The sequence below is a fragment of the Alternaria alternata genome, assembly GCF_001642055.1.
Source record: "Alternaria alternata strain SRC1lrK2f unplaced genomic scaffold CC77scaffold_11, whole genome shotgun sequence".
Classification (NCBI taxonomy): Eukaryota; Fungi; Ascomycota; class Dothideomycetes; order Pleosporales; family Pleosporaceae; genus Alternaria; species Alternaria alternata.
In genome coordinates this window covers 1,050,953-1,071,165 of record NW_017306200.1, presented here as the reverse complement: position 1 = coordinate 1,071,165, position 20,213 = coordinate 1,050,953, and the positions used below count along the sequence as shown (strand labels likewise).

At 50.8% G+C, this 20,213-nt stretch overlaps 6 protein-coding genes across 6 annotated transcripts; 4 read left to right on the top strand and 2 right to left on the bottom strand.

Moving 5' to 3' along the window:
• Positions 1-93: 93 nt before the first annotated feature.
• On the top strand, positions 94-2,529 carry CC77DRAFT_1009311 (hypothetical protein; the record flags this gene model as incomplete). The annotated part of the gene is made up of 3 exons (XM_018523586.1): positions 94-399; positions 739-2,251; positions 2,315-2,529. 3 exons carry the CDS (start codon positions 94-96, stop codon positions 2,527-2,529), a joined length of 2,034 nt encoding a protein of 677 aa, XP_018385883.1.
• Positions 2,530-2,642: 113 nt separating this feature from the next.
• On the top strand, positions 2,643-6,019 carry CC77DRAFT_127856 (hypothetical protein). The gene is made up of 2 exons (XM_018530165.1): positions 2,643-4,276; positions 4,329-6,019. Exons 1-2 carry the CDS (start codon positions 3,020-3,022, stop codon positions 5,799-5,801), a joined length of 2,730 nt encoding a protein of 909 aa, XP_018385882.1. The 5' UTR covers positions 2,643-3,019; the 3' UTR covers positions 5,802-6,019.
• Positions 6,020-6,459: 440 nt separating this feature from the next.
• Positions 6,460-7,860, top strand: CC77DRAFT_127851 (D-mandelate dehydrogenase-like protein). The gene is made up of 2 exons (XM_018530164.1): positions 6,460-6,487; positions 6,542-7,860. The coding sequence occupies exon 2, from the start codon at positions 6,605-6,607 to the stop codon at positions 7,733-7,735; it is 1,131 nt and encodes a 376-aa protein (XP_018385881.1). The 5' UTR covers positions 6,460-6,487; positions 6,542-6,604; the 3' UTR covers positions 7,736-7,860.
• Positions 7,861-7,985: 125 nt separating this feature from the next.
• Positions 7,986-9,338, top strand: CC77DRAFT_1050624 (hypothetical protein; the record flags this gene model as incomplete). Its single annotated transcript, XM_018527633.1, has 2 exons — positions 7,986-8,377; positions 8,477-9,338. 2 exons carry the CDS (start codon positions 7,986-7,988, stop codon positions 9,336-9,338), a joined length of 1,254 nt encoding a protein of 417 aa, XP_018385880.1.
• Positions 9,339-9,629: 291 nt separating this feature from the next.
• On the bottom strand, positions 9,630-11,558 carry CC77DRAFT_1095303 (isotrichodermin C-15 hydroxylase; the record flags this gene model as incomplete). Its single annotated transcript, XM_018529790.1, has 3 exons — positions 11,291-11,558; positions 10,621-11,241; positions 9,630-10,562 (listed from the first exon to the last, which is right to left on the bottom strand). Exons 1-3 carry the CDS (start codon positions 11,360-11,362, stop codon positions 9,630-9,632), a joined length of 1,626 nt encoding a protein of 541 aa, XP_018385879.1. The 5' UTR covers positions 11,363-11,558.
• Positions 11,559-12,450: 892 nt separating this feature from the next.
• On the bottom strand, positions 12,451-20,184 carry CC77DRAFT_990270 (PROCN-domain-containing protein). Its single transcript, XM_018536311.1, has 2 exons — positions 19,943-20,184; positions 12,451-19,819 (listed from the first exon to the last, which is right to left on the bottom strand). The coding sequence occupies exon 2, from the start codon at positions 19,787-19,789 to the stop codon at positions 12,644-12,646; it is 7,146 nt and encodes a 2,381-aa protein (XP_018385878.1). The 5' UTR covers positions 19,790-19,819; positions 19,943-20,184; the 3' UTR covers positions 12,451-12,643.
• Positions 20,185-20,213: the final 29 nt, after the last annotated feature.

Here is a 20,213-nt window from a genome sequence, read left to right as displayed (position 1 = left end):
TCGCTCTCGCGATAGACTAATGGAGTCGTGTTGTAACGCGTTGACATGCAGGAACAGCCGCTGACAAAGAGGCTCGATTACGTGTTCGGCAAGATGCTGCGCTATCATACCCAATCAGATGATTGCGCCCAAGACAAGGTTGGCTCATCCACCGCAAGCGAACCTTGTCACGACGACAACTACAACTACAACAGAGAAGACATTCAGAACGAAGACCAAGAAGTTTTCGCATACAGTCACGATTCTACCGGCGCACATGTCAAACCTCAGCTCGCTGCTCTCCTGAACGGACCACAGTGGCAGAAATCAAATCCGAACACGCGTCGCGCGACCAGAGCAGACTACAGCTGCAAGAAGCCGTCGCAAATTGCAACGAGAAAACGTCCTCGTAAAGCAAAGGTAAACATCCCTTCTCTACACCAAAGATCCCATCCAAACAATGAAGACTCATAATATTGTGTCTACTGATTTCTGGAGGCTTAGAAAGCTCTGGTATTCTTCGACACTCGCTAACTGCCGCAGTACCGTGCAGCGGACGATAATCGGATCCCGCATCCTGTGCTCGAGCCTAAGACTCTAGCACGTTGGAACAGAATTTGGGAAGAGGAATTGAGGCCCGAATCTTTTATTAAGACATTCATCAGCAACAAAGACGACCTGAAGCGCTAGATCTACGAGGGTGCTCCGAACCCACGTCTTATCAACCCAAACAGAGGATTTCACGACGACGCGTGACAGGTTCCTCGAAACATGCGAGTTGCCGGTTATGCTCCGCCAGGCGGACCCAGTGATATTGTGCAGGAGTACCTCTCTCCGGACGATCCTTGGGTCGCCAATTACCAGGATTTCAAGGTACTTACTGATGCCGAGAAAAAGGACGTGATTGCGCGTGAAGCCGAAGAACATGGTCTCGAGAGGCCGAAAGGCTGGAATGTGTCTTTCCATTACAATCCGCACGTGGAGTATCATCACTTTGGCAGCTCACATCCGATGAAACCATGGCGTCTGACGCTGACGAAACAACTCGTTCTTGCGTATGGGTTGGAGTATACCATGGATCTCTTCGAGCCAAGACCAGCCAGCTTCCAGGACCTTGCTGTGTTCCACGACCGCGAATATCTAGCCTACCTCAGCAAAATCACGCCTCAGAACGCACAGCCTGAGGACCCTCAGTATATAGCGTATGGCTTTGGTGGCGAGTCGAACGACTGCCCAGTATTTGATGGACTGTGGAACTACGTATCACTTTATACGGGTGCCACAATGAGCGCTGCCTACAATCTCATCAACAACCAGTCTAATATCGCCATCAACTGGTCTGGAGGCTTACATCACGCGAAAAAGAATCTTGCCTCCGGGTTCTGCTATGTCAACGACATTGTGATAGCGATCCAAACTCTGCTCTCGCGGAACCAGCGCGTCCTGTACATTGATATCGACGTCCACCACGGCGATGGTGTCGAACAGGCATTTGAGTCTACAGATCGTGTATTCACGCTCTCGTACCACAAGTATGGTATCGACAAGCACGGCTATCCGTTCTTCCCAGGTACAGGAGCCATCGACGAGACGGGTCCCGCGGATCCTAGAAATCCCGGCAAGGCCCACAGCCTGAATATTCCCATCGATGATGGCATCGACGACGACCAGTACAAGTGGCTCTTCAAGACGGTTACCGGCGCAGTAATAGAAAAATACAACCCGCAAGCTATCGTCCTGCAGTCGGGTGCCGACTCTCTTGGGGGTGACCGCCTCGGTCGCTTCAACCTCAACATCAAAGCGCACGGCTATTGCGTAGAAACAGTAAAAGCTTACGGTCGTCCTCTGCTCATTATAGGTGGTGGTGGCTACACACCTCGCAATGTTGCACGGACATGGTGTCACGAAACGTCTGTCTGTGTAGGTGCAACGCTTCACAATGAGCTACCCGCTCACATACCCTACCTCCAAGCCTTTCAAGGAGCAGAGAATGGCGATGGGGTTTTGTACCCTGATCTACACAACACGAAGCGTCACGACAACCTGAACTCGCAGGCTAAATTGCATAAGCTAGTCGAACAAGCACTAGAGAATCTGAGGTACTTAGAGGGCGCACCTAGTGTGGTCGTAGACACAAAGGGTATCCCGCTGGAAGAGCTCATGAGAGTGAGGGAGGCAATCGATCGAGAGATGGAGGAAGAGGCGGAGGACAAGGCCCGTCTCTCGGTCGAGAATAGCAGACGCAGGAAAGAGAAGAACATTGGCGGCCGAAGTGAGCGGAGATAGACTCGGAGCCGGGAAGCGTGATGCAACGACTCAACTTGATGGCGTTTAGGAAAATATTGGAGTCACGGGAGGATGCGCTTTCGGCGATACCCATGGTACATGATTCAGACTAGGCAACAACTTGTTTGGATGCACAATGAATGTTCTGGTGAGATTCTAGAGCGTGCGCTTATCAGATGGAAATGGATCTGCGGAGGTGACTTGGCAGGCTCCGAATTTCTCACCGATCGCAGTCCACGGGATGCGACAGGCGTAAATGGGTAGCACTTGATAAACCTTGATCCTGTCTGCAGAGTAGTCACGACGAAAGACAGGGCCGGCTAGGCCTACATGGATGACTCAGACGTCCCCTCATACGAGATTGTGCATAGCAGAGGGTGATGTTCAGCCGGTGGAATGACGTTGGGCCGGCCTTAGGCGGGCATAAGAGGTGATGGACGGTGGTTCCTCCGCAGATATGCGTGTCAAGCGGTCTGAGTCGACGACTTGTTTTCGCAAAGTCCCTGTCTTGACCGGCGTGTGCAGTGTGGGATAGCCAGACGACAAGCTTTGATTCGCCAGGCCCCACCAGGGACGTTCCGCTTCGTACTGGTGTCGTACAAAGCGATCGGAGCCTGAAGTTGGGTCAGCGCCGACAATCGACTAGGGTCTCGCCGCAAAAGTCAAGCCACACGGAGGAACGAGTGTCGAGAGCAAGAAGAGGGATTTCGGCAGAGGGAAGAGGCAGCTTCCTGTATCACTCATCCCTTATACAATGTCCGACGAGATACAGTCTAGCCAAACGTCGCCCAATGGCACCCAGAGGCTCAACGGCAGTGTCAGCGGCCCCTCACCCGGTGGAGGTGCTGGGCCGACGCCAAACCCCCGGTCGTGCGTTACCTGCCGTAGGCGCAAGGTCAAATGCGACAAAAAGAACCCGTGTTCCAACTGCGTGCGCGCCAAAATCGACTGCATCTTCCCTGGACCTGGACGCGCGCCGCGAAAGAGCAGAAAGCCACCCGATGCCGAGTTGTTGGAGAGACTGCGCCGCCTGGAGGGCGTCGTCACCAGTCTGAACGCCCAGGTCGAGGGCCACGAGCAGGAGGCGGCCGACCGCGAGAGGGAACGAAAGAACAGCGCAAGTGCAGAGGGAGGCTGTCCGAGCGGGCAGCCCCAGGTCCCATGGCCGACCAAGCAGCATGGCGCAAGAGTCGAAACCGACAACAGTGTAGAGGGCCTTGAGAACCGCTTCGGACGGCTGGTGGTGGAAAAAGGCCGGAGCCGCTACATCAACAACAGCTTCTGGGCCTCTTTGAACAACGAGGTCGAAGACCTCAAGTCGATCCTTATCGAGCCATCCGACGACGAAGACGATGCGCCCTCGCCCGAGTCGTCCAACATGTCCTCGCACCAGAGCTTCGTCTTTGGTTACAGCTCCTCCAACGTCGACATGCACGCGCTTCACCCTCCCGAGCAGCAAGCGCGCGAATTCTGGGACGTCTACAAGGACCACGTCGAGTCTTTGGTCAAAGTGCTCCACGTTCCCAGTTTCGAGCCTGTCATCTTCGACGCTTTTGCGCATATCGACAAAGTGAGCAAGGGAATGGAAACACTCTTATTCGCCATATACTACGGCGCAGTAACAAGCACAACCGCGGAAGTCTGTCTGGAAAGGTGGGGCGAAGACCGAAACGCACTCCTCAACAAATATCGGTTTGGGTTGGAACAGGCGCTGGCAAGAGCAAACTTCCTCTACTGCGACGAAGTCATCATCCTCCAATCCTTTGTCATCTTCCTCGTCTTACTGCGGCGCAACGACGACGCGCGCAAGATTTGGACTCTGACTGGCTTGGCCGTGCGCATTGCGCAGACGCTTGGTATACACCGAGATGGTAGTCATTTTGGTCTGCCGCCATTCGAGATCGAAATGCGTAGGCGCCTGTGGTGGCAGGTCTGCATTCTTGATGCGAGATCTTCGGAAGATCACGGTTGCGATCCGACCATTGTCGAAGCCCAGTTTGACACCAAGATGGTATGTCAGTTCGTCTCATGTCTACAATCACATACTAACAACTACCCTACAGCCACTTAATGTCAACGATACCGACCTACACCCCGACATGACCGAGTTTCCCGAAGACCGCCAAGGTTTCACCGACATGACCTTCTGCCTCCTTCGCTTCGAAATCACCCACATTTTCCGCCGTATCATATACGTCCCCCCGGGCCCTAATAGATGCACCGAATATTTCTCTGGTCTGACAATCGAGCAAAAGGAGAAATGGATTAGCGATGCTCACCAGGCCATGGAAGACAAGTATCTTAAGAATTGCGATATGAGTATTCCGATCTGTTGGGTTACAGCGACTATCTCAAGGCTCATCATGAGCAAAATGTGGTTGGTTGTCTATCACCCACACCAACGAAAAGATGGAGGTGCAACATTGCCGCAAGAGACCAAAGACAAACTCTTCATCACCTCGCTTGAGAACGTCGAGTACTCTATCCTGCTCGAGACCGAAGCGCGTACCATGAAGTGGGGCTGGCTCTTCCGCACATATGTCCAGTGGCACGCCATCGCCTTCCTGCTCTCTGAATTATGCGTCCGCACCAAAGGCGAGGCTGTAGAGCGCGCGTGGAGAGCCCTGGAAGCAACTGCTGGCCGTTGGTGGTTCCCGCTCAATGATGCTTCACCACTCCGTAAAGGCCAACAAGGAACTCTTTGGAAACCGCTACGAAAACTTCTTGCAAAAGCAAGGGCAGCGCGGGAACGAGAGCTGGCCCTCGAGCGGGCTAGCCTGGCTCTCCGGAATGGGCAGTTTGCCAACAGCGCATTTGCTTTCCAAGGTCCGAATGCGCTGAATCAGGCAAATCAGTCAGCAGCCACTACAGCTCAACACGAAGCCAAGATCTTGGACAGCATGTTGCGACCTTCGGCACCGAAACTGGGTGAGATGCCTAGCGCTGAACTCCCGAGTTGGCCCAGCAGCCCTGCGCAAGCCAAGTCACGAACCAACTCGCTGCAAGATGGAAAGAGCTCGATTCAGCAACAACCATTGCCAAACGAACAGTCAAATAGCGCAAGAGGCAAGAGCGCCTCGCCTGGAAAAGAGTTTGGAGATTTGTTCGAATACGGCCTTGATAACGTGATTAACGACGTTATGGGATCCGGTGGGGTCCTCGACGGAACAGTCCTGAACTGGCCCGCATATACCCCCACGACCATGACAGCTCAGCCTGCTACCTCGAACACCACCTCAACACACTCATACGGTACACACGGGATGAACCCGCCCACAGCCGCAAATGGCTATCCTACATTCGGAGATGGCATGCTTCCAACCACAAGTATGGATTTTAGCATCGATAGCAATAACACTGCAGGTTTGAGTAATGCCAATATCAATGGCAATAGGCAGCAGCACGTTCAAGAAGCTGTGATGATGGACGATGGGGATATGGACTGGACACTTTGGGATGACATGGTGAATCAGTATGGGATCGAAGGAACCCCGACGAATCCGGCTAGTACGGCTGGCCTCGTGCCCTGGTTCTGATTGATTGTCTGTCTAAAGCATTATCTTTCACGAAGCCATGATGGGTGTTTACGGCGTTTGGGCGAGAAAGAGCTCTACTCCATCTATTTGTGGCTTGCATTGAGCGAGGAAACGATCGTTATACCCTGTATTTGATAACATTGAAATTCTATATATTGTATAAAACCAACAACTATGCTTTTATTACTCTCGGATCTAAGCAAGAAGGATCAGTACATACCTTGATGTTAGCAGATCCCATGTTCAGATATCTAGCGGCGACCACGCAGGGATGCGGCAGGGATAAGGCGCATGTATTACCACGTGGAGGCTCTGATTGCGTTGGTGCTGCTCTTGGTATCGATAACCTGAGCTTCACCGCTTGCCAGCGGCTTATACCCCGCGTACGTCGACTCTCACATACATGCTATGCTGCATCTCGCTGTACATGCTTGAACGACAACACCACAGTGTGTACGAATAATTTGCGCTCAAGAGCAGTACAGTATCTTGCGACGTGCGGTGGTTGTTTCCCGGCTGTGAACAAACGGTTAAAGAGGCGGAATCTCAACAAGCTGCTGTACTAGTCAGGTGCACCCGAGTATTTGGTCGCGAAGTGCCAATCACTTGGTGCTATAAGAAGTGGTTCGTGGGACGAAAAGATATCTAGAAGTCGAGGTACAGCTTTGTGGACTCATCCGTCGCACGTCTCGACCCCGTTCCAAATCTGTTTTGATTGCATTTTCTCATATCTGTACAAGTACCTGATCCGGTCGTCGCCTCCACAAGGTATCTTTCGGAAACAAACTCGAAGGCATTACATCATGTCCTCAGTAACACCGACACCTCAGGACTCCGGTCTTCCTGCACCCGCAACGCCATATCGATCCTCGTCATTACTATCAAACACTTCTTCTTCGTCAAAACCGACTATACTACATCTTGGTGACGATATCCGATGGAATCATGAATTATATGCTAAGCTAAATGACACGTTCAACATTGTACGAACAAACTCAATGGGAAGGGAAGAGTTCATGAAAGCATTGAAAGAGAAAAGATGGGGTGATTTTGTAGGAATGTACCGTCCCTTCTGGAACACAGGAGGAGAAATGGGGAATTGGGATAAAGAGCTCATTGACCTCCTTCCCACCTCTTGCAAGATCTACGCCTCAGCTGGCGCAGGCTTCGACTGGGTCGACGTTCAATACCTCGCCTCGCACGGCACCATATACTGTAATAGTGCATCTGCCTGCACTGAATCCGTTGCCGATGCCGCCATTGTCCTCATCCTATCTTGCTTTCGCGCAATCACCTGGTCCTTCCTTGCAGCACGTTCCTGTGATCACGATCAATTCCGCAACGCAAACCAGAACATTGCGGCTGTGACGCACAATCCCAATGGCAGTACGCTCGGTATCGTGGGTCTTGGTCGAATCGGTATGCGAGTTGCGGAGAAGGCGGCCCGCGCTTTCGAGATGAAGATTGCATACTACGATGTTGTCAGAATGTCGGATAGGGAGAAGGAGATTGGTGCAAGGTGGTGTGAAACACTTGAGGAGCTTCTGTCCACATCAGACTGTGTGTTACTTGCTACGCCGTTTTCGGGGGAGACGCTACTTTCTGCAAAGGAGTTTAGCCAGTTTAAACATGGGGCGAGACTTGTTAATATTGCGAGGGGGAAGCTAGTGGATGAGGAGGCGCTCAATGTTGCGTTGGATAATGGGACAATTTCGGCGGCTGGGCTCGACGTTCATGCCAATGAACCATATGTCAATAAGAGGTTGGCAGAGAGAAGTAATGTTATGGTGTTAAGCCATACAGCTGGAGCGAGTGTAGAGAGCCATGTTGGGTTTGAGAGATTGGGTATGGAGAACTTGCTTGGATGGTTGGAGAAGGGGGAGAGTGGTTGTTTGAGTGCAGTAAATCTGGCGTGGTTGAAGAGGCAGGAATGAAAGTTGTTGCCAACTTAATGGCGTTACTAGTAGATGTGAGTATGTGGATATGAGATAGGGTGTGGATGGATTTAGATCTGGTGATGTTCCCTCGTATTGATGTTCTCCGCCAGCATATCAAGACTTATTCAAGAATCTCTGTCACACTTCGAGACTAGTATAAAAGTTTGACCTTGTTCTTTCCTTTTTTCTCCTACAACCCCGCCACACGGTCTACTGCGTCGCTGCTACTACGGAGACTTTCGCCAGCATGACTCACCTGCCCCCCATAAATCTTGTTGGTCTTATCAACAGATACGCTCCAGCTCAAGCGTCTATCTTGCAGCAACTGGAGATCCGAGATATCATATCCTTATCTCGTGTGTGTAAGAAATTGAGTCACGTCTACAACACCACAATCAAAACTCAGTACAACATCAATAATGGCTTGAGGCGGTTCTTCAATTCACCAATCGAATTCCGAAACGTGCAAGCGGAAACTGATGCCATCATCTGCAACAGCACCGCACTCTACTTCTTTCTTCGTAGACCCTTCACAGGAATTTCGATATTTGTGGGCAAAGGAACATCTGCTACAAGGATGCTCGATTACCTCAAGGAAGACGGTTGGCATGAGATCGGAGAAACTGTAGCGCATGAGAAGTACGACGGGGTAGGCTTTGCTATGTGTTGATCCAAATCCAAGGTTGACGACGAATAGTTACATTATTTCGACAAGCATACTGCTAGCTGCCCTAACAGGGTAAGGAAGAATGAGACAGATAATTGGAATCCCTGCTTCTGTCCCCATCTGTGTCTTGGGGCCACATGCGAGTCTGCGCTTTCCACTGCGCTGTTCGATCCACACGTCACAGAAGCACTCAACATCATAACGTGGTCACACGCGTATTCACTTCTACCGTATACAACTTTCATCCTCAAACGCTCCTTTCTCTTAGAGAATGCAGTCAATCGTTCTCCGCAACGTCTGGGACAGGTATTGCGGTCCAAGAAGCATATCCTCGATCTACCAACTGAGCCTCTAGACCTTCGAGATGCACAAAATGCAAATCCGACTGCACTTTCACCTCCAGCTCTCTCGAGGCAGCTAGTGTCCCGTGTAGACCACGGCCATCGGCGCATGGGAGATAGACATACATGGACGATAGCTTTGGATACTGACGGAATTCGTCAACCGACTAAATCCACCATCCCAATTACCTACGCGAGCTTCCGGATCATACCTGAGCCCAACCCTCCACCCATCGAAGACAACCATGGAAGACTTCGAGACACACCATCCTACTACTATGTTCTCTTTAATTCCGTCGCTGCCCAATGTTTGAAGTACGAGTATCTTGTCGATCCTACCGATGGTGGAAACCCTGCTTGTAGCATTGTTGCAAGGCGGTACAAGGAGATTAGTTTTACCCAGATAGAGGCATTGGAAGATGTAGAGAAGCCACCACGTTGGATATCAAATGGTTCGACTAGCTTGAGACATGGGTGGGAAAAGTTTGGCTGCGAGGTACCTGTCAGTTGGAAGTGGTACGATGATGAGGTTGAGGAATTGTTGAGGTCGCGATGGGATAGGGATAGCCCGCTAGAGGGACGGCTGATATAGATGATGGTTTCTCGACTGAGAGCCTAATGTTGAGGGGTTTGCTAGTAAACATCTACCGTGTGCAAAGACGAGTGTGCTGATTGCAACGTCTGGCGTTTCAGAATAATCAGGCGAGTGAACACCCTGATCATACAACGCTTTTGAAACTGAGTATGAGATGGGGAGCAATAGATGCATGGAGACATTATGGCAAAGATGCATTCAAGAGTTTACAATCAGTCGCACCAATTCAGCATTCCGTTATTTGACACTCCAAATCAATACCTTCTCTCTTTCTTTCCATCTAAACCGTCAAGACTCCACCTGTGCAACCCTAACCTGGACCATCGGTCCGTCTCTCCCAAATCCAAGTGCATCCCACATCTGAAATTCATCAGATCTTTCTCTTCCAATACCCAATCCTGGCTTCCCACCTCCAGACTCGGGCTCATCAGGGGCCAATCGTAGGTCGAAGCGCCAGAGTAAATGTGCCAGTGTCAACTTCAATTGCAAGTATGCCAGGTTCCTGCCACTGCACATCCTACTGCCAATGCTGAACGGGAAAAATGCCCTTCGAGCCAAGGCGATGGAGGAAGCGGGGTTGGAAGGCGACTCGATCCAGCGTTCGGGTAAGAAAGCAAACGGTGCAGGGAAATGGGTGGGATCGTTATGTAGAGCATACATTGGTACGCCTACTGTTGTGCCAGCCGGAATGCGAACGCCATCGATCTCAATACCTCCGTCTAAGACGATGCGTGGAAGATGGCTGGGTACTGGCGCGGTGCGACGAAGGGTCTCTTCGATGACAGCGTAGAGATAAGTGCAATGATTTAGTACCGGGCCACTGACAATCTCGGAAGGCGAGGTAAAGGATGATCTTATCTCTTGAGTAACTCCGCGAAGTGCATCCTGGTTTCGCACCAGGTAGAAGATAGCTCCGGCAAGGACCCCACTGAAAGGATCCGCCCCAGCGTTCATCAGGTTGAGACACTCAGTACCGAGATCTGCTGTCGAAGGATGCCAATCAGTTTTCTTGTCCCTCGCTGTGACTAGATGCGACAGAAAATCTACTCGTTGGGAATTACTATCTCTCTCTGCCTTAACTTTCGATTGTTGTAATTGAACTTGGGTGGCACCATAATCGATCAAGCGGTTATTGTCTGTAACAGATTTACCGCCTAATGCCTCGAACAACCTGGTTCGTAGGATAGGCCGTACGATAAATGCCGGAGGCAGATAGGATATCTGTTATTCGAAATTAGCCCTAAGAGTAGCGGTATCCCGGTGTAGAGAGAACTCGTACCCAATACATCAACATGCTAGCCGGTAAAACTGAGCTGGCCAACGGCCTAAACATTTCTTTTTGCACCGTCTCAAATCTGCTTCCAAACACGAGTGCCCCCATGATATCAAATCCGAGGTATGTGCTCATCTCGCTAGCATTCCATTTCTCTCCCCAATCACCGTTGCTTTCTTCTTTACAGTCTTGCCTGAAACTCCTCAAAGTCTCGCAAAACCGTTCTATGATACCACGCACCGTCTGCTCATTTGAATTCAGACTCTCAGGCGAAAAAATAGGACCCATCCACCTCCTCTTTGCTGCATGTTTCTCCCTACTCGTTTCTGTGAAGCTGCTATACGTTCCAGCAGCTATATCGAAAGTTTTATACCACTCTCCCTTCTTCACATTGGCGTTGCGCGGTGCATAAATAGTATGGAGTGCAGACGCAGTATTGAAGGAAAGCGCGTTAGGAGAAATCCGAACCACAGAACCATATTTCTGATGATCGAGGAGGTGGCAGATGTGACGATTGCCGATATAGGCCTGCCAGAGGAGAGGCCATCCGCTTATCTTGTAGGACAGAGGACCGGGGAATGAGGATAAAGGGTGAAAGTAGACGCGATAGATACATAGCAAAGTAATCTGGAGATACATTAGTACAGCATAGACATAGATTGGCTGAGATAATCACGTAGACACCCAAGCTAACAACAGTATACTCAGCATTCTGTACCGTAACTAGACTGAAAATAGTGCTAATCATTGTGATTCAATAGACCGAGAGAAGCGTCGACTAAGAGAAGGAAGAGTGTGTTCAAGTTCATCTATATCAGCTCCAAATTGACATATTGTTGACGACCGCGCTTAGCACCATTACGTCTTCGTGCTGACAACCGTGATATCGTTCTCCAGGATATAATGTATGTCATCGCATTTGCGTCTTCGCAACTTCATTAGATAGTGGTCGGTTGTGCGACGCAAACACCCCGCGTGGCTGCCCGAAGAGGGAGGTGCGGGGTACCGCTTGCAGGAGGTGCGCATCTCCTATCAACAACTTAGAACCCCTACCAGCCGAATAGCCAATCTTTAACGCCGTTCGAGTTTGGACTTTAACCTTGACATTAGTGATGCCGCGCGAATCGTTGTCCAGCGGAAAGCGGCCTCTAAAGCCTGCGATGAATCCGATGACGTCAACTTCTGCTTCTTCAGCTGTAACGGACAAGGGAGACTTGGCATTTACTCTCGAGAACAGGAATAGCAAGGGTATGTTCATCACTTCAAGAGCTGAGTGCGATACTAAGCTACCCAACAGTCACAACTTTCAACCCTCTCCTCACGCCATCGCCGTTGTTAGAACCAAAGGTCCTGGAGCGCAAAACTAAAATGCTAGCCCATCGGTAGAAACTCTGATGCCATCACTAAAGCCGGACGTACTTTGAGTAGACGACTTAGAAGACTTCGCAAAGCTGTATATAAGTTTGTAATTTACATCAACTTGATCGTTTTCAATAGGTTATAACCCATGCACCGTATACGAGGAAAAAACCGAACAGGTATAGATATAACAAGCTTTACCTTGCAGCCTACATTATCTTCTAATTAGAAAACGTATAAAGGTTAACAGTATTGTAGTCTTTTAGGTTTTTAATCTATATCTATATACTCTTAATATGCTCTTTTGTAGTAGGAAGGAGTACTCTTAAAGAGGAAGTTTGTTTTTTCTCTTTAATACGGTGCATGTTTTAGAGTGCAATACATAAGATCGGCTTTGGCGACAGCACTGGAGAGCAAATGCGAACAAGCTTAGATCAAAACGAATCAGCGAACTCTTTGGACACGTCGACAATATAACTGAAAGTAGCACTTGCATTTCGCTTATAACATTATAATACACTATGCACATTTTTGACTAAATCTCAATCATCGCCCATTCTCCACTTTCCATGCAGTTGATCATGTGATGCAAAAACGCCAACCCTTAGGAACTCCGTGAGATGGTATAAGCCTCCTCAATGCACCCCTTCTTTCTTGTACACTAATCCACCTACTCAAACTGGTTCTCGCGATCGACCCAGACGTCTTCCAACTCGGCAAAGTTGTGGAAATGCAGTGGTCGATGTATACTGTCGTAAAAGCGGACAGGCGTATCGAGACGCACGTGAACTGGCTTCTTTTCCACAGAACCGAATGTGCTACCCATGAAGCTGTAGTTCCAAATGCCGTTATCTGGCACCAGGAAGTAGCCTCGGATTTTGTCTGACAGCAGCAACTGGCACTTCTCGCCAAAGCTGGTGCTGAAACCTGTCGGGTTGTCGGACATGGTGTCCTTGTTCTCAGCACCCCATTTGTAGCCGTTCGGGGTGAGAGCCCAGGCAGCGAGTGAAACGGAACCAGGGGTGAAGGAGACGGTCATGGAGACAGTCTTCTTGTCCCAACTGGCGTGCTGGTTCATGAGGCGAGCGTGCTGGGTAACATCACTGGCTTGCATGTATGGTGGCTCATTACCACTGACAGTGTGAATAATTCCCAGAGGCTCAAGGTTATCGAGGTACTCATGTCTGGGCAATTCCTTGGGAAGCTGAACATCCCGGGTGTTTCCGACTTGAGGAATCATGACAATCGTACTAATCTCCTTGACCTGGTCGTTGTCTGGCGGTGACCTTCCGTACAGGTAACCAGCAACCTGGACACGGAGGTCGGCGATGGTGATGAAGCGCTTCAGCACATTCTTGGGCATGACGTACGTAAAGTGGCCCTCTTCCTTGACATCCTCAGAGTTGATGTAGATGTTATTAGCACGAGTGCGCAAGTTGGAAGTAGCCACGGCCCTCGTCCGCCACTCAGTCTTGGAAGCAAACGACGCCTGTTCGTATTGCGACGTAGTTGTGACAACCATCTCCTCACCGTGGATGTTTTGGGTCTTGGTCGTCACAGCAGTCAACTGTTGTTGCTCTTCTTGCTGCTTGTCGATTTCGGCAGCTTGCTGACGTTGCATTGAAGGTGCAGAGATCTCCATACCGAGGATAATGTCACGGACTTCACTGCTGGTGAGCGATGAAGTGTTGACGTTGTTCTTCTTTCCGTAGTCAAGCAGGATGAGATCTCGCAATTGTACCTCGACCTTGATCCAGTCTTCATCAGCTAGTGAGGGCCAGATGTGATGCTCTTGCGTGATGACGGTCTTATCTGGCCGCAGCAGTAGCTTGGTCTTGTCCTGGTTGACGTGCAATGCACGCAAAATGAGGATCAAACGAGAGAAGGCGGTGTACGAAGAGATCGTCTTGAGCCATTCGTCGTACAAGTTGAAGAGCACCATCTGAGGTCCGGTCGCTCGAAGAATCATGTCACCAAGCTTCTCGACCTTCATAGCAGCCTGGAAGGGGAGTTGCAATTCCGAGGCACGGATGGAGATGTTGGGGAAATCAAGCAAATGCACCTCGAGAGGGTCGAGCAGACCCTTACGGGTCACGATAAGCTGCTTCGGCTGTTCTTCCACAGGCAGAGATCGGATGAGAGCCGCCACTTCTTCAGCAGTCTTCCACTTCGCCAATTGACCAAGACGCTTCTGACCAGCCCAGACACTCGTGTGGATAATCTTCAAGAACAGTTGTCCAGTGCGAGGGTTGAAGATGAAGATGGCACCGTTGATAGGCTTGGTCGTCAAGTTACCTTCGAAGGTCTTGTGGATTGTTACACGATAGACGTTGGTGTCGTCGATAAACAATTGGATCTGGTTGCTGAACAGTTCAGAGTAATTCTGCGAGTTGAGGAACTCTTGAGAACTCTCTGACGCGTACAGCTGAAGACCCTTCCTGATACGCTCACGAAGGACGTAAAGGGCAGGGTTGGCCTTCATGACCTTGGCCATTGCTTGCTGAACGAGCTGTTTGAGACCAGGGAAGTATTGTCCGTACGCTGAGTACAGGTTGTAGGCCAGATCGATACCAATCATAAGACCTGTAGCAGACGGGTAGATACTCATGCTATCCTGAGTGTAGTCAAGGTACTTGGCGCGTACGTATCGCTCAATGTCATGAGAATCGTAGTCACCATATCGCAGTTGGACGTCTATCCAGAACTTGTTCGTTGTGGTAGCGCTCATGGTATCCTTGGTGTCGTAAAGCATAGACGGCGGTGAGACACTCCACTTGTGGCTGGCGAAAAGCAGGATGTCAGCGCAAGAGCTGTTCATCTTGTACGACTTTCGGGGATGGATAGTCTCCTTCTGGACAGTCTCGATACCAAGAGCTTCGAGCTCCTGGTCGAAGACCTGACACAAATCCATGACAACCGACTCGTGAATCTTCTGCCACAAATGGGCTCGGAAAATTTGAATGAGCGAGATCTTGAGCGTGGGGATCTTTCCGTGCAAGAAGATACCCGTAAGATCCAGTTGGACCTGGAAACCGACATAGACGTTGGCGCGGTTGATGGTTGGTGACCACCAAAGAGTGAAGCGACGGTTGGGAATCTGGTTAAGACCGGAACGTTGGGCGTTGGTAAGCTTCTTGAACTTCATTGACTCTTCGAAACCTGATGCCTTTTCCCAGAAGAGGCCTTCCCACGATGGGAAAGCCGTCGCCTTGAACAATGTGTGCTCCAGGATGGTTTCAACACCACCCAAGGCCTGGATAACATCTGTTCTGTATGCGTTCAAATTCCAGAGCTTACCGTCGTGGCGTTGGCTTGTCCACCAGAAGGGGTTGCTCTTCATGTGTTGGTAAATCTTGAACTCCGTACGTGCGCGGAAACCCTTGTCAAAACTGAGAGTGGAACGGTCCTTCTGGAACAGTGTGTTGATACGAGGAAGACCACGGTCCCAGCTGTCCTCCAGATCCTCCAAGGTTAGTCGTCGGTTCTGTTGTTGTGCCTCTTGACGCTTCTGGGAATACTCCATCCACACACGCTGGGAGTCGACGAACTCGGACTCCCAAGGGATGATGTAACGGAAGATGTTAGGAATGAGAGTCTCTTCGTCGTGTGACATACCGGCACGGTAGTGCGTAACACCAGTATCGGTTTGCTTTGACCATCGTTTGTCGCTGGTGGGGATGAGGATGTGGGATCCGGAGATCATACCTAGACCACCCAACTCTTTCGGTGTGTAGAACACGGCAGGAGGGAAACGAGACGGCATCTTTGAGTTGAGACCGATCTTCACACGCGTCTGGATCTTGGTCTCGCACTTGACAATGGTGTCAAGTAGATTAACAGTGGAGACGGCGGCCTCACGATAGTAAGTGAAGAGCGCAATGAGAGTAGTGTTCCACTTGTTGGCAATCTTCGTGAATGTAGTGGATCCAGACGACATGAGGATTTGCCTAATGCGATTGTTGAACTTTTGAATGTCTTCCTCGGTGACCTGCAAGAAAGCATCTGCGGTTCGCTCCTTGGTAGAGTTGTCGACGAGCGACCATACACTGTCCTTAACAGGGAATTCACCAGTCAAGTTGCGGATCTTGGGCAAGATGCGGACTTCAAAGCCATTCATCGAGAAGAGCAGGTTGGGGTTGTCACGACTGTAAACACTAGCGAAAGTGTCGTCCCACTCAATCGTGGTTACTGACCGCGGCAGACGGTTCTTGAGATCCCAGAAGACTGCGCGACCCAGGTTGACATCGTGACGCATCAGTCGCATCCTAGAGTCACGTGGCCAGCACTTCTTGTTCTTATACCCGATAACGTTTTCGAAATTAGGGTCCGGGTTCTCGGTCAAGAAACGCTGAATCAGATCGCGCGACTCATCGGCGGTGAACCTGAAGAAGACCCAGATACGATCAATGTACCTGGTGTACAATCGGATCGGGTGGCGGACCTCGGTGTCCTTGTCCTTGAACTGCAGGAAATCGTTCGGGCTTTCTGGTGCACCAGCAATCTCGTTTGCACGCTGCAAACCTAGAAGGAGGATATCCAGCACGAGACCATAGAACTGGAAGACGAATCCGGAGAATTGTAGACCACGGATCATACCGTAGGCGTTGACGTGGTTCATATCCTTGTAGTTGAGCTGCACGTTGTTCTTCGCCGTGATGTAGTCTGCCAAATTGTGGTCCATGATGAGACGCAACAAACGGTTCAACATGGTTAGATCAATCTTCTCGTAGACCTTCGACAGCTGAGTCTCAATCATGACGTTACACTCTCCATCTTGAGTCTCCCAGACCTTGTCAAGGTTATTAATACCCTGTGCCCACTTGTATGTCAGGAGAGGCGGAACCTCAGAGTCTGAGGGCTTGATCCAGGCTGGGAACAGATGCCGTTGATCAGCTTGGTACCACAGGTATTGGTCAAGGTAAGCATCAGTGATCTTCTCCATGGGCTCGATGTCGTAAACCGGGTTGATGTTGCTGTAGTTGTCGTTCATGTCGATTCCAACCTCCTTGAAAGCACGCTGGGTAAGTAGGAAGCGCTTGATACGCGCCAGAGTAGTACCCGGAGAATCGTAAGCCTGCTCGATGAGTGCCAATTCTTCACGCTGACTCTGATTGAGTCTACCCTTGACAGAGTACGCTTCTCTAAGGCGCTCTAATGCTAAGATGAGAATCTTGGTGTCGTGCTTGTAAGAGACACTAGGGAAGGGGATTGGTTGGAACTTCCTTGCCTCCAGCCAATGTACCATAGTCGTGTAGATGGCAACAGCCTCTTCGGAAGAGACGTAAGGACCGTCCTTCATGTAGTTGTGCTGCCGCTCCTGTTCAGCCTTGAGCCACAGACGCGTCAATCGTCCCAGGTTCTTTTTGGCCACAGTCTTGTCAACTGTAGCGCCGCGTCGAATACGCTCACGGTTGTAGTGTGCGACTGAGATCCACCAGTCTGCCTTGCTCTTGACGTAACGCAGAATGATGTTCTCGATCGGCGCTGGCAAACCGGGTACCTTCCAGGGGATGTTACTCTTCCAGCAACGCCATGCTTCAGACAGGTGCTGCAAAACAGTGTTGACCTTGTTTTGCTTGATTCCCTCAGGCATCATATCCATGAGATCACTCATGACCGCAGCGCGGAGCTCCAAGTCAAAGTGCGATTCAACACGCTGCTTTGTGACAGTCTTCGCAACACCCTTGCTATGTCTGCCTTCGAATTGACGGGAGAGCAAGTTACCAAGCCAGCGCTCCAGCAGAGGAATGATACCGCGCATGAAGAACAACCAGACTCTCCAAGCAGGGGCCCAGAAACCACAGCCCGGTCCCTTACCAACGGGGCCAGAGTTGAATCGGTAGTAAATCAGATGCTTCAGGTCCTTGCAAGAACGAATCTGGTGCATCAGCTTGTACTTGTATCGGTACATGCCAGTCAGTTGACCGACGTGGTTGAAGGCATAGAGGATACCATCAGCAAGTTGGAAAGCGTCGATGTTGCCTAGACGGTACTGGACTTGGGCATCAACGATGAGCTTGGTCAACCTCAGAATCTCACGCATAAGATGGAAAGCGTTTCCGAAACGCGACTTCTTGCGCTCTTTGGTGGTGAGCGTCTTGACAGGCTTCAGATTGAAGTTGTAATCAAGATGCAGGTACGTCAAGTTCTTCCGGTGAATAAGCAGGTTCAACATGTTGTAACCTTGTCGGCAGACCTGCAGACCCGCTTCAACCCAATCAATCTTGGTCTGTTGGAAGAACTTGGTGCTCTTCAGCGTCCGCATCAGATTCTGCTTATTTTGTGCTTGTGGTGGCTTCTTGTGCAACTCGTTCAAGACAAAAGTCTTTAGCAACTTCTGGTACGAGACCCGGACCTTGACGGGCTGACCTGCAGGAACGTGCTCAAGGTACCACTGCTTGACTAGAGGTACGTCTTGTGCTCGCACCATGCGACCTGATCGTTTGTCGAATGGGTGAGGTGCCCACCAAAGTGCGATGGCTGAAGCAGTTTCTGGAGTGGAGAGCTCCTCATCGGCCATGAAAGGTTCCATCTCTTCTGGCATCTGGAAGTCATCCTCGTCGTCCTCGTCGTCTTCGCCAAAGACCATATCCTCATGGCTTACAGAGATGTTCTTCGGAGCAACAGCTCTGGAAGAGATGGGGTTGATTCCAGGATCGAAGTAGAAAGCTGGCAGATCCGGGTCCTCAGCACGAACGTATACGACCTGCGGGTGAGAATACCAAGCCAGCTTGACACTTCGCGGCAGGGAGTTGTATAGATATGGGTATGAAACACGGTACTCGGTACGGATGGGAGATCGGAAAATGATGCGATCAATGGCGTTAAACTCCCCAAAGTCCTCGTCGTTCGGGTCGATGTCCTTGTACAATGGCTCGAAGCGGGGTCCTCCGGGTATCGCAACGTTGAGTGCCTTTGCTGTCTGGAAGCTGTCCATGTCAAACATGTGGAAGTAGTTCTTGTCCACAATGTCGCTCAGGAGCTGCTTGCTGAGACGGTATAACGTTGCCATCTGAGGCAGGTCCAAGTTCCATGTCTCATAGCTCGGTCCATTGACATGTGGAGTATCGAGAAGCGCCCGGTGCTCGTAGAACCACTCGTATACGGGGCTGTCTTCGTCCTCGTCGAGCTCCAGCTGAATAGGCTCCAGGGGCTCAACATCTTCAATGTTCTCCGAGTATGATAGAGGCGGCTCTTCGTCGTCAAATGGCGGGAAGCGCATGCGCTTGAAATGTCGGCGATCGCTCTTCTCCTTCCTCATAGCTAACCACATAGCTGCCCATTGAGCATGAAAGACAGGCTCAATCACACGAGGGACCTCGTTGACTAGTGTCAGGCATCCGTTGGTGTGGTAGAGGACTTTTACATCGCGTCTACTCTCCCAAGGCATGGGCATGTTCTCCAGAAGCTTGAGAACGGCATGTGGCATGAACTTGAGTGCACCGAGATAGCTTCGCTTGTCCGTGGTGAATTTCTTCTGGGACACGTCTCCAATATCTCTGAACACCTTGCGCAGATGCTCCGGGGGTAGGTCCGCCTTTTGTGTCTCGACGTAGCCTGCCTTGCGCTTCTCGCCAAATCTCTGGCGCTGTTGCCGTAACCAGTCCTTCTTCTTCTGTGCAAACTTGGCGACTTGCGGGTCGATGGGTGGTCGCATGCCAGGCGGGCCTATAGCAGCGCCTGGTGGTCCAGGAGGGGGCGGCGGCGGCGGCGCATATCCAGAACCTGGGGGACCCGGGGGAGGAGGTGGTGGCGGCGCGAATCCAGAGCCCGGGGGCCCTGGTGGTGGTGGGGGAGGAGGGGGAGGGAAAGCCATGTTGACTGGAATTAGGGTAGAGAAGGAAATCTGATGTCGTCAGAAGGGATGAAAACGCGAAACCGAACGAAAGATGCGCCTCTTTTGTTGGCGTTGAATTATATGGCAGTTGGGAAGCCCTTGTAAAACAGAGGCTTGAAGAGAGTGACCAACCTTAGTAACGCGATCGCAATGCTATACTGGACTCGTGGGTTGAGCACAGTTGGTCGCGCGACAAGCTTAGGAGTCGGGTCCTCAGCTTTTGCGGACGGCGCCGCGATTGAAGAAGGGGAATTCGCGTCGGCGCGTGGATTTCCAGACTATCTCCAGAAGCTCGAAAGTCGTGTAGTTGGCGGCGCACACAAAGCAGAGATACAACCTCCGCGCGTTGTGTGGAGTGGCGATGGAGATGTTCTCGCGGCATAGTCTAGTGAATCTTCTTGCA